The sequence below is a fragment of the Pseudophryne corroboree genome, chromosome 3, assembly GCF_028390025.1.
Source record: "Pseudophryne corroboree isolate aPseCor3 chromosome 3, aPseCor3.hap2, whole genome shotgun sequence".
Lineage (NCBI taxonomy): Eukaryota > Metazoa > Chordata > Amphibia > Anura > Myobatrachidae > Pseudophryne > Pseudophryne corroboree.
In genome coordinates, this window is record NC_086446.1 from 626,928,964 (window position 1) to 626,946,086 (window position 17,123).

At 44.3% G+C, this 17,123-nt stretch overlaps 1 protein-coding gene across 4 annotated transcripts in view; it reads right to left on the reverse strand.

Moving 5' to 3' along the window:
- Window positions 1–76: 76 nt before the first annotated feature.
- Window positions 77–17,123, reverse strand: part of STAMBPL1 (STAM binding protein like 1) — a 217,025-nt gene continuing 199,978 nt past the window's right edge. For all 4 annotated transcript variants that reach the window (XM_063961699.1, XM_063961698.1, XM_063961696.1 and 1 more), the window contains exons 9-11: window positions 14,438–14,550; window positions 13,213–13,312; window positions 77–668 (exon numbers count right to left, since the gene is read on the reverse strand). In XM_063961699.1, the coding sequence (XP_063817769.1) occupies window positions 612–668; window positions 13,213–13,312; window positions 14,438–14,550 (270 nt within the window). In that variant the 3' untranslated portion in view covers window positions 77–611. The remainder of the gene's footprint in view (window positions 669–13,212; window positions 13,313–14,437; window positions 14,551–17,123) is intronic.

The following is a 17,123-nucleotide window of genomic DNA, read 5'->3' on the forward strand; positions in this document are numbered from 1 at the left end:
GCTGTTTTCATGGTTTAAAACTGTAAACCCAAAACAATTATTTTTGAGGCAAACTAATTGCTGCATAATTAGCAAATACTTCAATATACTCTTTATTTACAATGGAACTTTCTTTTTGTGACATTGCTAGAATTAAAACCATTCATTACGTCAAGTGTACTTGTACCTCCCTTTCCCCCCCTACATACAGAAGAAAACCATTCTGTCCCCTGCATGAGTACTTATGGGATGGCAGCCAATCGAGTGCTTACGAACCAGTGACATCACTCTGTTTTACATAATAAACCTCGACAATTACACAGGTTTACCTTATCTCTCAGATGACAGAAGAAAACGTAGGACACTTATTAACTTGAGCGTACCTTTAATTCCAGGCTCTTCTGATCTAATTGCATACATATACGAGATGGTACATATATGAATTAGTATGGCCTGTGTGGTCACAGAATTCAAAGTAAACAAATTCCAAAATGCGCAGGAGCAATAAATAAGAAGCCATCACATTTAAAATGTATAAATTAGAAAAAGTCCACTAATTATTCCTGGAAATGGGCTAAGAAAACTGGCAGGCGTTCAGTGATCAATCGGTGACAGGTAACAGATGTCCTCGGTCACCTCAGGTCCAGCACGGTAATTTTCGCATCTTTTACAATCACGTGTCTGCAAGTCTAGAGAGCCAGGGAAAGGGGTGGAGGGGGGAAATGGTGCATTAGATACTGAGGCGCACATGTATGATAATAAAAGAGAATTATTTCTAGCACACATGTCAACTGACCGTGAAGGTGTGTGCCCAAAATGTGTTGCTTATGTTAGGCGTGTGCCCTAACCTGTACTGATTTTCCATTTGGTAATAATGGTAGATGTTTCTAAAGTTAAATATATCAGACAAAGAGGGAGATCAAGCTTTCTAAAGCGTGGACAAGTGGAGAAGTTGTCCATAGTAACCACACAGCTTCTACCTATCATTTTATAGAATGCACTTGATAAATTGCTAGCTACTGTACAAGATGATTTGTTGCTATGGGAAACGTCAATACACTTTAGAAGGCTTGATTCATTTCCATTATGTAACATCTTTAGAACCCGAAAATTCTGAGGTGGGACATTATTGTGCGACGTTCATCGACATGGATACAGGGATAAATGTGTAACATAGGGTCTGTGCCCTCATTTAGTTGTCATTCTCTTGTTCAGTTTAGAAGATAAATGTAAATGCATAAATGGCTTCTGTATATGTACATATATATATATATATATTACATATGTTTTGTACTATTGGCACTTTACAGGATAAAGCATACAGTACTGCGCTATATTTAGCATATTCTTTTGCTTTTAGCAGTACTCGAATATATATAAATTGTTATCCCAATTTTGGTCATAACAGCTCACTTTCTGTGTTAGACTATGATCAGGCAGTGGAAGAGTTTCACCAACTTGTTGATGGCATGGTAAGCTTCGCTTTACAGATGTATTTAGGAATTCTGGTGGTCAGAAGAAAGGCGTCGGATCACAACAGCCGTCAGAATACCGATGCGGGAATCTCGACAGCAGAAATACAAAACGTCAGTATGCCGGGGGGAGGGTTAGGGTTAGGCAGCGGGAAGGGAGGGTTAAGGTCAGGGGTAGGATTAGTATAGTTTCTCACCCCTGGCAGTATTTTGGCAGTCAGGATGCCGGTATCAGTATTCTGACCGCTGAGCCTTCCTAACTGCCGGTATTACGTATCCCAACCCGTATTTAGCAACAAGCACAAACCCGTCCCAAAAGATTCACAATTCCCTTAGCAACGTAACAGTATAACATGCCAAAAGAGCTGGCATTCTAATTGCTGAAGTAAAGGGGCAGCTGGTGCGGGGATCACAAAGTAAGGGTCGTACTGGCCTACAGGGGTACAGTGGAAATCCCCAGTAGGCCCCACTGTCTGAGGGCCCCTCCTAATGTCAAGTTTCAGGCAGTGCAGTGGAATTATACATTGTTAAGCCCCATACACACTAGACGAGAAAGTAAAAGATATCGCTCAGATTGTCCCTTCTGAGCGATATGTTTTACTATCTCGTCTAGTGTGTACACTCAACACCGTTAATGATGTGCGCTCCCAGTTCAGGTGAGAAAGGACCTCGTTAACGAGGGCTGTGGCTTGGCCCCCAATCCCCCCACCGGCATCAGCAAGTGTGTATGCACTTGCCGATGCCGAACCCCAACGGGTCCCCGACGAAGCCAATATCACCAGGTAAGCACATCGGCTAGTGTGTACCCAGCTTCACTCTATTACAGGGTCTGTTACCTGGTAGAGCAGGAACATGGATGAACAGACCATGCACTGTTGTATCCATATTGCCTGCAGGCTATGTTCTCTATAAGGCTTGACCAAGCCCTTAAGCATGGTCCCCTACCACTGTCTTCCTCTGCGGGCCCTTCATGCCCCAGTTCGACACTGCACAAAGTGAATATACATATTCAGAACAGTACATCAAACATTGAACAACATCTGAGTCCAGGTAATTACAACCTAAAAAGTAAAATTTTTCTTATGTACTGACCTACTGTATCTAGTTACAAACTGAAGTGCCTGAACATAGCTAAGAATAGGAGATACACAAACAAAACACTTAAGGGCCCCATACACTACCGCGACATGTCAGATGGGCATGTTGCGGGCAATCACCCCCGGCAGCCTCCCAGGGGGCAGGATCGCACACAATACATCGTATGTTGTCCTTATGCATACGATGTATCTTGGGCGATCCCAGCCACGCCTTCGGGGTCGGACCATGTGCAGCACATTCAATCTGGAGGATCCGATCCGATGCTCACAGGAACACGCATCGGATCGGATACGCCTCCAAAATGCCCGATTTCATCCGATATATCGGACCAAATGCCCAAAATCGGATGAAATTGGGCATTATCGTCCTAGTGTATGGGGCCCTTTAGAGCGGTGTGTGCAAATTCTAGGAGCTAAGGAGATACAATTCCAGAACTAACTGCAATAGTGACAAGGGATGATTTGGATATTGGGACTATTACAGAGTCTTGGTGCATGACTGGGAAATAGCTATACCGGGTTACACTTTGTTTATAAAGGACAGAATGGGAAAGATCAGAGGAGGGGTAGCAATGTATGTAAAAAATGAATGCTAACCAACAAATAACAAGTGGCGCTTGACAATCAGATGAAATTAAAAAACATTTATTTGTATACAATGTGTAAAAATTACAACAAACTCCCGGGAGAATAAAATAATAATATAAATTTCACAGCAATAAAAATGTGCACTATTTTATAGCTTCATTATCAATTACTCAGAAAACCATTAGTAATAGGTGAACTTATTTGCACATGCTTATTTGGTAACTGCGCCTGGGAAGTTTTCAGCTGTGTTAAGTTCACTAAGTACACACAAAATTTTTATGAAAAAATGTATGTAACTAATGAATATTAAATCTGAACATGAGTCACTCACGGCTTTATATGCCAGAAGAAATTGCGTGCATCACAGATCCATTGCGGTGGATAACTGGTTAAACAGTGAATGAAAGAGTTACCTCCGCTGGGCAGGAGCCTGTTCTATCCTTACTCCCTGGTGTCGTCTCACCGATCCGTCAGGGACACACACCAGAGCCTCAGCGGGTATGATTGATGCTGCGCCGTGCAGGGAGCCCCAACAAGCCGTTCCAAGTGGTCCACGCTACCTCCGGTACCTCCGCACTTTGCAGACAGGAGGCTGTGTAGCTGGTGATCCGGAGTTTACTGGTCTGCGCCGGGCAGAGAAGGAGCGGCACCCGCTGCTTGCGCTTCCCCAGGTTACGTAGTCGGCTGTGGCCACGGGAACTGGAGCTGTCATGCAGGTGCTCCCGATGGTGATGATGAATTAACGGGCTCCTATGCACGGTTTAAAAGTTGAACAGCAGCTGATTACAATGTGGATCCTTGCAAAGAGAAAGCCTGTGTCCTTCAGGATCGGTGAGACGACACCAGGGAGTAAGGATAGAACAGGCTCCTGCCCAGCGGAGGTAACTCTTTCATTCACTGTTTAACCAGTTATCCACCGCAATGGATCTGTGATGCACGCAATTTCTTCTGGCATATAAAGCCGTGAGTGACTCATGTTCAGATTTAATATTCATTAGTTACATACATTTTTTCATTAAAATTTTGTGTGTACTTAGTGAACTTAACACAGCTGAAAACTTCCCAGGCGCAGTTACCAAATAAGCATGTGCAAATAAGTTCACCTATTACTAATGGTTTTCTGAGTAATTGATAATGAAGCTATAAAATAGTGCACATTTTTATTGCTGTGAAATTTATATTATTATTTTATTCTCCCGGGAGTTTGTTGTAATTTTTACACATTGTATACAAATAAATGTTTTTTAATTTCATCTGATTGTCAAGCGCCACTTGTTATTTGTTGGTTGGTTTTTGGTTTCAAGGGACTGGCAATTCCCTTTATCAGGAGGCTGCTGACAATCAAAGTGCAGTGCTTCTCACCCAAGCGCTTAGTTTTTTTCCTTTTTTTCCTTTTCTGAAAAAATGAATGCTACTATAATACAAAATACTAACAAAAAAAAGTGAGGCCCTTTGGGTGACCATAGAAACAGGTGAGGAGGACATAAGTTGCACTGGGGTGATCTACAGACCACCAGGCCAGTGGGAAAACTGGACAGAAAGCTACTTCGGGACATCCCTAAAATGACTTTAAAGTGGGACGTAATAGTCATGGGACACTTTAATTTAGGAAGGCTGATTTTGTAAAGATGGGGAGATGTGTAAGTGATGCATTGGCATACAGGAGGAACATGGAAGGACTGCAGGAGAGGTGGGAAAAACTAAAAACTGCAATACTAAAAGCAACACACATTTGTATAAAAAGTATTAGGAAAAGCACAAGGAAAAAGGTAGAGGTATAAACTAGTGTGAAAGCAAATGAGATGGCCTTTAGGAAAGAAGCAAACTCTAAATAATGAAGACAAAGAGGAGTATATTAATAGTAACATAGTTTCTGGGGTTGAAAAAAGACAATTTGTCCATCGAGTTCAACCTATTTGTGGTCTCCTACGCTGTATTATGTTTAGGACTAATTTTGTCTGTTGCTAATGTCAGCTGTTGTGTTTATTCCTCTGTTTTTTTTTTTCTTTTTTAATAAGTACAGTGCGTGACAACGCGCCATAACCCTGTATATCCTTATCCATTAGGTACTTATCTAACCCACTCTTAAAATATTGTCAGGAGAAAAGAGGCTAAGATGGTGATCAGATGTGCAAAGGCTCAGCAGAAAATGGTACAGTCAGTAGGTAAGGGGGGGGGGAACCTTTTCAGGTACATAAGAGAAAGAAAAAAAGCAGACGGAAGGATAAATAAGATTTTACTTACCGATAAATCTATTTCTCGTAGTCCGTAGTGGATGCTGGGGACTCCGTCAGGACCATGGGGAATAGCGGCTCCGCAGTAGACAGGGCACAAAAGCAAGCTTTTAGGATCACATGGTGTGTACTGGCTCCTCCCCCTATGACCCTCCTCCAAGCCTCAGTTAGGTACTGTGCCCGGACGAGCGTACACAATAAGGAAGGATCTTGAATCCCGGGTAAGACCCAAACCAGCCACACCAATCACACCGTACAACTTGTGATCTGAACCCAGTTAACAGTATGATAACAATGAAGTAGCCTCTAAAAAAGATGGCTCACAACAATAATAACCCGATTTTTGTAACAATAACTATGTACAAGTAATGCAGACAATCCGCACTTGGGATGGGCGCCCAGCATCCACTACGGACTACGAGAAATAGATTTATCGGTAAGTAAAATCTTATTTTCTCTAACGTCCTAGTGGATGCTGGGGACTCCGTCAGGACCATGGGGATTATACCAAAGCTCCCAAACGGGCGGGAGAGTGCGGGTGACTCTGCAGCACCGAATGAGAGAACTCCAGGTCCTCCTCAGCCAGGGTATCAAATTTGTAGAATTTTACAAACGTGTTCCCCCCTGACCACGTAGCTGCTCGGCCAAATTTTTAAAGCCGAGACCCCCTCGGGCATCCGCCCAAGATGAGCCCACCTTCCTTGTGGAATGGGCATTGACAGATTTTGGCTGTGGCAGGCCTGCCACAGACTGTGCAAGCTGAATTGTACTACAAATCCAACGAGCAATAGTCTGCTTAGAAGCAGGAGCACCCATCTTTTGGGGTGCATACAATATAAACAGCAAGTCAGACTTTCTGACTCCAGCCGTCCTGGAAATATATATATATATATATATATATATATATATTTTTAGGGCCCCGACAACGTCTAGCAACTTGGAGTCCTCCAAGTCCCTAGTAGCCGCAGGCACCCCAATATGTTGTTTCAGGCGAAACGCTGACACCACCTTAGGAAGAAACTGGGGACAAGTCCGCAGTTCTGTCCTGTCCGAATGGAAAAACAAATATGAGCTTTTTTTAAGACAAAGCCCCCAATTCTGACAATCGCCTGGCCGAGGCCAGGGCCACAACATGGTCCCTTTCCATGTGAGATATTTCAAATCCACAGATTTGATCGGTTCAAACCAATATGATTTGAGGAATCCCAACACTACGTTGAGATCCCACGGTGCCACTGGAGGCACACAAGGGGCTGTATATGCAATACTCCCTTGACAAACGTCTGGACTTCAGGAATTGAAGCCAATTTTTTTCTGGAAGAAAATCTACAGGGCCGAAACTTGAACCTTAATGGACCCCAATTTGAGGCTCATAGACACTCCTGTTTTCAGGAAGTGCAGAAATCGACCTAGTTGAAATTTTTTCGTGGGGCCTTCCTGGCCTCACCCACGCAACATATTTTCACCACATGTGGTGATAACGTTGTGCGGTCACCTCCTTCCTGGCTTTGACCAGGGTAGGTATGACCTCTTCCGGAATGCCTTTTCCCTTAGGATCCGGCGTTCAACCGCCATGCCGTCAAACGCAGTCGCAGTAAGTCTTGGAACAGACAAGGTCCCTGCTGGAGCAGGTCCTTTCTTAGAGGCAGATGCCACGGTTCCTCTTGGAACAGACATGGTTCTTGCTGAAAGCAAATCCCATCTTAGCTCCCGAGGCCATTAGTCCTCTGTGAGCATCTCTTGAAGTTCCGGGTACCAAGTCCCTCTTGGCCAATCCGGAGCCACGAGTATAGTTCTTACTCCTCTACGTCTTATAATTCTCAATACCTTGGTTATGAGAAGCAGAAGAGGGAACACATACACCGACTGTTACACCCACGGTGTTACCAGGACGTCCACAGCTATCGCCTGAAGGTCTCGTGACCTGGCGCAATACCTGTCCCGTTTTTTGTTCGGGCGGGACGCCATCATTTCCACCTTTGGTCTTTCCCAACGGTTCACAATCATGCGGAAAACTTCCCGATGAAGTTCCCACTCTCCCGGGTGGAGGTCGTGCCTGCTGAGGAAGTCTGCTTCCCAGTCGTCCACTCCCGGAATGAACACTGCTGACAGTGCTATCACATGATTTTCCGTCTAGCGAAAAATCCTTGCAGTTTTGACCACTGCCCTCCTGCTTCTTGTGCCGCCCTATCTGTTTACGTGGGCGACTGCCGTGATGTTATCCCACTGGATCAATACCGGCTGACCTTGAAGCAGAGGCCTTGCTAAGCTTATAGCATTACAAATTTGCTCTTAGCTCCAGTATATTTATGTGGAGAGAATTCTCCAGACTTGATCACACTCCCTGGAAATTTTTTCCCTGTGTGACTGCTCCCCAGCCTCTCAGGCTGGCCTCCGTGGTTACCAGCATCCAATCCTGAATGCCGAATCTGCGGCCCTCTAGAAGATGAGCACTCTGTAATCACCACAGGAGAGACACCCTTGTCCTTGGATATAGGGTTATCCGCTGATGCATCTGACGATGCGATCCGGACCATTTGTCCAGCAGATCCCACTGAAGAGTTCTTGCGTGAAATCTGCCGAATGGAAGCGCTTCGTAATAAGCCACCATTTTTTACCAGGACTCTTGTGCAATGATGCACTGACACTTTTCCTGGTTTTAGGAGGATCCCGATTAGCTCGGATAACTCCCTGGCTTTCTCCTCTGGGAGAAACACCCTTTTCCTGGACTGTGTCCAGAATCATCCCTAGGACCAGCAGACGTGTCGTCGGAACAACTGCGGTTTTGGAATATTTAGAATCCACCCGTGCTGTCGTAGAACTACTTGAGATAGTGCTACTCCGACCTCCAACTGTTCTCTGGACCTTGTTCTTATCAGGAGGTCGTCCATTTTCTTTGAAGACGAATCCTCATTTCGGTCATTACCTTGGTAAAGACCCGGGGTGCCTTGGACACTCCAACGGCATCGTCTGAAACTGATAGTGACAGTTCTGTACCACGAACCTGAGGTACCCTTGGTGAGAAAAGCAAATTTTGGGACATGGAGGTAAGCATCCCTGATGTCCCGGGACACCATATAGTCCCCTTGTTCCCAGTTCGCTATCACTGCTCTGAGTGACTCCATCTGGATTTGAACCCTTGTAAGTGTTCAAATTTTTCAGATTTAGAATCGGTCTCACCTAGCCTTCTGGCTTCAGTACCACCCTATAGTGTGGAACAATACCCCTTTCCTTGTTGTAGGAGGGGTAATTTTATTATCACCTGCTGGGAATACAGCTTGTGAATTGTTTTCAATACTGCCTCCCTGTCGGAGGGGGACATTGGTACAGCAGACTACAGGAACCTGCGAGGGGGGAAACGCCTCGACATTCCAATCTGTGCCCCTTTGATACTACTTGTAGGATCCAGGGGTCCTGTACGGTCCCAGCGTCCTGCTGAGAACTTAGTAGAAGCGGTGGAGGGCTTCTGTTACTGGGAATGGACTGCCTGCTGCAGTCTTCTTCCCTTTCCTCTATCCCTGGGCAGATATCTTATAGGGACGAAAAGACTGAGGCTGAAAAGACGGTGTCTTTTTCTGCAGAGATGTGACTTAGGGTAAAAAACGGTGGATCTTCCAGCAGTTGCCGTGGCCACCAGGTCCCATGGACCGACCCCAAATAACTCCTCCCCTTTTATACGGCAATACATCTTTGTGCCGTTTGGAATCTGCATCCCCTGACCACTGTCGTGTCCATAAACATCTTCTTGCAGATATGGACATCGCATTTACTCTTGATGCCAGAGTGCAAATATCCCTCTGCGCATCTCGTATATATAGAAATGCATCCTTTAAATGCTCTATAGTCAATAAAATACTGTCCCTGTCAAGGGTATCAATATTTTTAGTCAGGGAATCCGACCAAGCCACCTCAGCTCTGCACATCCAGGCTGAGGCGATCGCTGGTCACAGTATAACACCAGCATGTGTGTGTATACTTTTTAGGATATTTTTCTGATAAGCATGTGAGCGCCTTATCCACCCTGAGGGGTGTTTCCCAATGCGCCTTAACTTCTGGCGGGAAAGGGTATACCGCCAATAATTTTCTATCGGGGGAAACCCACGCATCATCACACACTTCATTTAATTTATCTGATTCAGGAAAAACTACAGGTAGTTTTTTCACCTCACATATAATACCCTTCTTTGTGGTACTTGGAGTATCAGAAATATGTAACACCTCCTTCATTGCCCTTAACGTGTGGCCCTAAAGGAAAATACGTTTGTTTCTTCACCGTCGACACTGAAATCAGTGTCCGTGTCTGGGTCTATGTCGACCGACTGAGGTAAATGGGCGTTTTTACAAGCCCCTGACGGTGTCTGAGACGCCTGGACCGGTACTATTTTGTTCGCCGGCCGTCTCATGTCGTCAACCCACTTGCAGCGTGTTAACATTATCACGTAATTCCATAAGTAAGCCATCCATTCCGGTGTCGACTCCCTAGAGAGTGACATCACCATTACAGGCAATTTGCTCCGCCTCCTCACCAACATTTTCCTCATACATGTCGACACACACGTACCGACATACAGCACACACATAGGGAATGCTCTGATAGAGGACAGGACCCACTAGCCCTTTGGGGAGACAGAGGGAGAGTTTGCCAGCACACACCAAAATGCTATAATTATACAGGGACAACCCTTATATAAGTGTTCCTCCCATATAGCATTTAATATATATGTATATCGCCAAATCAGTGCCCCCCCTCTCTGTTTTAACCCTGTTTCTGTAGTGCAGTGCAGGGGAGAGCCTGGGAGCCTTCCCCTCAGCCTTTCTGTGAGGGAAAATGGCGCTGTGTGCTGAGGAGAATAGGCCCCGCCCCCTTTTCGGCGGGCTTCTTCTCCGGAGATTGTGAAGTCTGGCAGGGGTTAAATACATCCATATAGCCTCAAGGGCTATATGTGATGTATTTTTCGCCATACAGATATTCTACATTGCTGCCAGGGCGCCCCCCCCCCCCGCGCCCTGCACCCTCCGTGATCGCTGTGGGAAGTGTGCTGACAGACAATGGCGCACAGCTGCAGTGCTGTGCGCTACCTGAGGAAGACTGAAAAGTCTTCTGCCGCCTGGTTCCGGACCTCTTCAATCTTCAGCATCTGCAAGGGGGTCGGCGGCGCGGCTCCGGGACGAACCCCAGGGCGAGACCTGTGTTCCGACTCCCTCTGAAGCTAATGGTGTCCAGTAGCCTAAGAATCCAATCCATCCTGCACGCAGGTGAGTTGAAATTCTCTCCCCTAAGTCCCTCGATGCAGTGAGCCTGTTGCCAGCAGGACTCACTGAAAATAAAGAACCTAAAAACTTTTTCTAAGCAACTCTTTAAGAGAGCCACCTAGATTGCACCCTTCTCGGACGGGCACAAAAACCTAACTGGGGCTTGGAGGAGGGTCATAGGGGGAGGAGCCAGTACACACCATGTGATCCTAAAAGCTTGCTTTTGTGCCCTGTCTCCTGCGGAGCCGCTATTCCCCATGGTCCTGACGGAGTCCCCAGCATCCACTAGGACGTTAGAGAAATAAGACTTAAAACAGAGAGTGAGAGTCTGTTCAAAGGAGATAAGACAATAGAAGTTCATCTTAAAAAAAAAAATTCCTCCGTATTCACTGCAGAACAAAACGGGAAGGGGCCACAGTTAAGTTGCAAGTATATTCATAAAAATTAGGTAGATACTAGCACAATTACAGGGAAGATCCTAACTGAACTCTCAAAACTGAAAGTAGATAAATCAATGCTAGCTACAGGAGTAATTCCAGAGGACTGGAAAATAGTGCAGGTAGTCCCACTGCACAAAATTGGAAGCAAGGAAGAGGCAAGCAACTACCGACCAGTGAGCCTTACAACAGTAGTAGGGAAATTGATGAAAACATTTTTAAAAGTAAAAATTGTGGAGTATCTCAAATCCAGCAATTTACATGATCCCAAACAGCATGAATTTACTGGGGGGTGGGAGATCATGCCAAACAAATCTTATTGACTTTTTTGACTGGGTAACTAAAACAAAGGATGAAGGAGGGGCCATCGATCTAGCATATCTAGACTTTAATAAGGCTTTTGAAACTGTTCCACATTGCGGATGCTAAATAAACTCGAAAGCGTAGGTTTAGATTCTAAGATGGTTGTATGGATAAGATCTTGGTTGCAGGATAGGAAACAAAGAGTTGTAGTAAATGGAGTGCAGGCTCAGGAGGGAAAGGTTACCAATGGAGTACCCCAGGGATATGTACTCGGAGCAGTGCTTTTTAATATCTTTGTTAGGGACATTGCAAATAGTACTGAAGCGAAAGTATGCCTCTTTGCAAAATGACACAAAAGTATGCAATAGGGTAGACACGCCAGGAGTATCTCGGTTGACTAGAGGAATGGTTTAGAGTGTGGCAATTACAGTTTAATCCCCAAAAATGTAAAATCATGCACTTTGGTCTCAAAAACCAAACGCTAAATATAGTATTAATGGCACTATAATGGAAACTAATGATGAGGAAAGGGATCTAGGAGTGGCTTACTTGAAGGCAACTAAACAATGTAGCAAAGCAATTTGGAACACAATTCAGATGTTGGGCTGGCTGCATAGGTGTTCAGTTCTGGATTCCATATCTCCAGAAGGATAGAAATTTATTGGAGAGTGTGCAAAGAAGGGCAACTAAATTGGTGTATGGTCTACATCACAAAACTTACCAGGTAAAACTAGATTATCTTAATATGTATAGTTTGGAGCAGAGAAGAGAAAGGAGGAACATGATCAAAACTTTCAAATATATCAAGGGTTTAACAAAGTCCAGGAGGGAGAAATTCTACAAAGCAAGACAAGTATTAGAACACGAGAAATGTGCTGAAACTGGAGGGAGGGAGGTTCAAAGAAACTTGAGGAAAATTACTTTACAGAGAGTGTAGTGGATAGGTGCAAGGCCTCCACTCATGGATGGTAGAGACTAATACAGTAAAGCAATTTAAACATGCTTGGGATACACATAAGACTATCCTTGCAAAGAAATAAGGATCAAATAGGGATGAGGGTATCAAAAGGTAAATAAGGACCAGACTAGATAGGCCAAGTAATCCTTATCTGCCATCAAGTTCTATCTTTCCATGTAATGTATTGCAACTTTTACCTAAAGAAACTTCACTAAGCTGAAAGGGAATTAGGGGGCGACTCTTTGCCCTTTGGTAAAACCATGTTGCATTGCAGGTGGGCCAGATGTAACATGTGCAGACAGAGTTATGCTGGGTACTCACTGAGTGAAATATCATCTGGTTTGGCAAATCGCTCACAACGGCACATATCAGGCAGTGTGTATGCCTGATATGTGGGTGTCCGCGGTTGCTAGTGACGTCAGGTTTGATGTGCTGCACATCAAACCTAATGATATCGCTAGCATACTTCAGTATGCTATTGAAGGATGAAGCATAATCATTCTGTCCTTCATTAACATCGCTCAATGTGTACCCAGACTCCCATATGTCGCCCCATCGAGCAGATATATCGTTAGGGTACACATCGCTCGACTGTGTACCCAGCTTTAGATTTGGGTGGGGTGTGTCCAAACTTAAATCTAAATTGCAGTGTGTAAAGATAAAGCTGGCCTGTAGGGGATGGGCTACATGCAAAAGCAGGCAGTAGTTACCATGCACAGAATTTATTTTTTTTAATCTAGCAATTTGGTTTGTTCCAGACAAAGAGCTACATGCTATTTTTGCTGTGTTCCCACCTCAGAATCAGCCTTTGTTTGCATCTTTTCTTCTACCCTGCAGGTAATGTATAAGTATTGTTTCTGTGTGTATGGATATTAAGCAGTATGCACTTACACTGAACTGTCTTGGCTCTTTGCTATGTGGATGAAACCCTTTCTTTTTACACCCAGACACTTCCAGCATACCAGCGTTCGTCAGCCGAAAGATCCCAGTGCTGCATACAAGAGAGGAGACATAAGATGTAGGTAACAATGCAATCACTACTAACAGAGCCTGCAATTGCATCTAATACTATCACCAGGGGCAATGACTATTATTATTGGTTTACATTATTATTTCTTTTCAAAGAACAGACATTTTAAAAACAGCTTTGGCTGCTCTGGAAATGAGAATAAAAAAATCCTTAACAAAACCACACTGACATTATCATTCTCTGTGAAGTGAAACTAAACCCTAAAAACATGTTCTAGTGGTAATTTCAACTAACAAGGATCATTTTCCATTAATGTATATTCCTATATTCATAGGTGTTTCTATAATGGGTACAGTGTGTGCGGTACACACGGGCCCACACCGCACATACTGTACCCATACATTACACTTACCCCTCCGGAGTCCTGCGGCAGCAACGGCCCTGCTGTGCGAGCACAAATCACTCTGTAAATGGCTGCCGCGCCCATTTCCGAGTCATTTGCATGCACGCACTGAAGGTGCCCCCCGGGAACAATGCACGGACGCCATGTACCTGGAGATCTGCACATGCACAGTAGACTCTGCCCTTATGCCAGAGTCTACTGCTGCCGGAGAGGAGGGGGCCCGTGATGGAGGCGGTCAGAATACAAACACCGGGAACCCGTCTGGCAGCAAGGCGAGTGCTAGAAAGCTCCTTGCGGGCTCGCTGTGATTGCCACGCTGCGAGTTCAGTGGCCCGCTGTGCTCAAAACAGGTTTTATTCCTAGTCCATGGGTGTCGTAAACACCCATGAGTGGGAATAGCCCTGGCTCACGTGTCGGCATTCTCAGCAGTCAGGATCCTGGTGTTGGTATTCTGACCGCTGGGATATTACCAACATCCCCATGTCCACACAGCTCGGAAGGTTGGGAAGAGTTCCACGGCTTTACAGCACCGGTATGTAACTCTTTGTTGGGGGGGGGGGGAGGGGGGGGGGGGGGAAGCGGGTTTCAGCTTTCAATCCCTATAAAGGCAGCAGTGCATCTCACAGAATGGTCTCATGCGTTTTCACCCTGTTAACTTACCGGTTGTTATACTAGGTTGCAGAATGCCAAACCTGGTCGGTTTGTACTATCTTATTATACTGTAAATTAGGCAATGTACGTACTCATTGTGCTTTGCTGAACAAACAATAGCAATAGCTTCTGGTAGCATGAGCTGGTATGAGCAGTGAGTGTGAAGATCTACGCTGGACAGGAAAGCCGTCTGAGTTGGATGCGTCTGCAAAAGAATATATGTTGAAATATTTAGTAATATTCATGAGACGTTCCATTTGACACAACACATTAAAATATGAAATTGTTATATTGTGTCATCGTATCACTGTACAAGGTATGAGCACAATTTTTTTTCTAAACGCACATTTTTAGACAACTTTAATGTATTTAGTTTTCTAACGGGACATATTCACAAAGGGGTGTAGAAGATTGCAGTATCAATCCCATGGTCAATAACCTGTGACCTTGGAAAGCTTATTATGTCTCTCTTTCCTGGTCTCCAAACACATGGTTGCAAGTGTCACCAATCAGCCGGTCCCCAGGTACTTCAATCTGAATACTTCAGTCTGTGGTAATGGTTACGTTGGCACTCACAGCTAACAACCTAACTGAACTGACCCCAGCAAGGGTGTATTCTGTGGTCTGTCACCAGGTAGCCCTTCTCTTCTATCCACACACCGCTATTCATACAATATTCAGATGATAATTCACACAATTGTACTGTATGTAGCATAGAGAAATATGCTAGAATTAAATGTGTGTAATCCGAAAAAGATTTCAAAGGTTTACAGGTACAAAAACACTTAATAAATGACACACAGAATATAATAATTACTACAGTACCTCACAGCCCTGAGGTCATGATTTCAATTCCTGACACAGGGGTCTATTTACAAGGGGTGTAGTATGTTATGCTGGCGCTTGGGACCCCAGCACCCAGCATCCCGGTGTCAAGATCCCGACCGCCGGCTTGCAGGCAGCAGGGTGAGTGCAAAAGTGCCCCTTGCGGGCTTGCTGTGCTCGCCACGCTGCGGGCACGGTGACTATTTATTCTCCCTCCAGGGGTACCAAATAATCAGCTTCTGTCAATTTAAAACATTCTGCAAAAGGGATAGAAACTGATTGGAGAGAAACTCTAGCCACTTTATGGCCCACATGTACTAAGCCTTAAAAAGGTGATAAAGTGGAGACGGATAAAGAGTGATAAAGTACCAGCCAACCAAACTGTAATTTTTCAAACACAGACTGTGACATGGCAGTTAGGAAGCTGATTGGCTGGTTATTTATCACTCTTTATCTGTCTCAACTGTATCACTTTTTGAGTCTTAATACATGTGGGCCTACTGTATTCTACTGGACTCCAAGCTTTGATAAATCTCCACCATAGATTGCAAGATACCATGAGGCAAGGACTGATGGGAATGACTGAAATATTGTGTGTAAAGCACTGCCTAATATGTTTGTGCTACTGTATATAAACTGCTGTTAATAAATAATAAACAAAAGCCATCAATTGTAGCGTTTCAAAGTAATACACATTCCTTTTACTCCACTATTAATTGAAATCAAATAAATGTGAAAGTGTGTTCAGTATAAATAATGTGGTAGAAAACAACTGGATTGAAAGGAGTGTCCACGACACCCATAGAGGGAGAATAAATGAGTGTGCCGAGCGTAGCAAGGCACCGTGCCCGCAGCGTGGCGAGTGCAGCGAGCCCGCAAGGGGCTGCATTGCGCTCGCCCCCTGTTGGGATTGTGTCAGTCGGGATCCCGGCTTCGGTATTCCGACCACCGGGATCACGTCCGGTGGGATCTCATACTGATCCTGTTAAAATATCAGAATGGTGACAGCAAGGACTCTTACTGGGAAAATGTTTTACTGTTTGTTGAACGTAGAACTGGAAGCCAGCTCACACATGTGCAGAAGCATATACAACTAGGTGGTGAAGCAGTAATACACTACTTACAGTTGTGGACCATTATTGCTGGGGAGTGGAATATCACTCTGCTGTCCCCGCAATATTTTGAAAGTAAAAGGGGCAATACAACATTCTTCACTGCAACAGAAAATACTTTTTAAGTATATGGGTTTATCGGGACACACTGCAAATTATGTTCTTTTGTTGTTCTCTTATAATTCTGCCCACACAGATAAAAGGGAGTTTTAATTATTGAGAATGCCTGAGAGGGAGCTTGTGTATGTAGTTTCATTAGCATGTACATTCAATTATGGCCTCCTGTGAGCAGGAATAGCAATTACTTGGAGAACGATTTTGGTAAACATAAGGCTTTTGTCTATGTCTGCATATAGAGTGCTTGATTAAGCTTAGCTGGATGATCTGGGCAAAAGGTGTGTTTAAACATAAGATGAATCAAAGGCAGCACCATATTCTGCTTTAGACTAAAACTTTAATTTTCTTCCAGAGCTAGAGGTTTCCAAAACCACAAAAATTTTACTAAATACTCTGTACTGCTCTGGTGTGATCTGAGAGTCCCTAGGATGTATGGTCTAGGAGATATATGGTATCTATCCAATCACACATCCCAGAGCAGTCTTGTTTACGATAATTTTCTATCTTAAATAATGGAGCGTAATGTAAAAAATACCACATTTTGTGTGGCTACTACACAGGGGAAATTATGTACAATTATTTGAATTTAGGTTAAAAGTTAAGTGGGCAGTCTTAGCATAGACCCTTGGTTATTAACCGATCAGCAATCATCAGGGACTGAGTCGCGACATCACTATGTGTGTGATATAAAAGAGTATAATTCTGTGTAAGCTTTTCTTTGTTG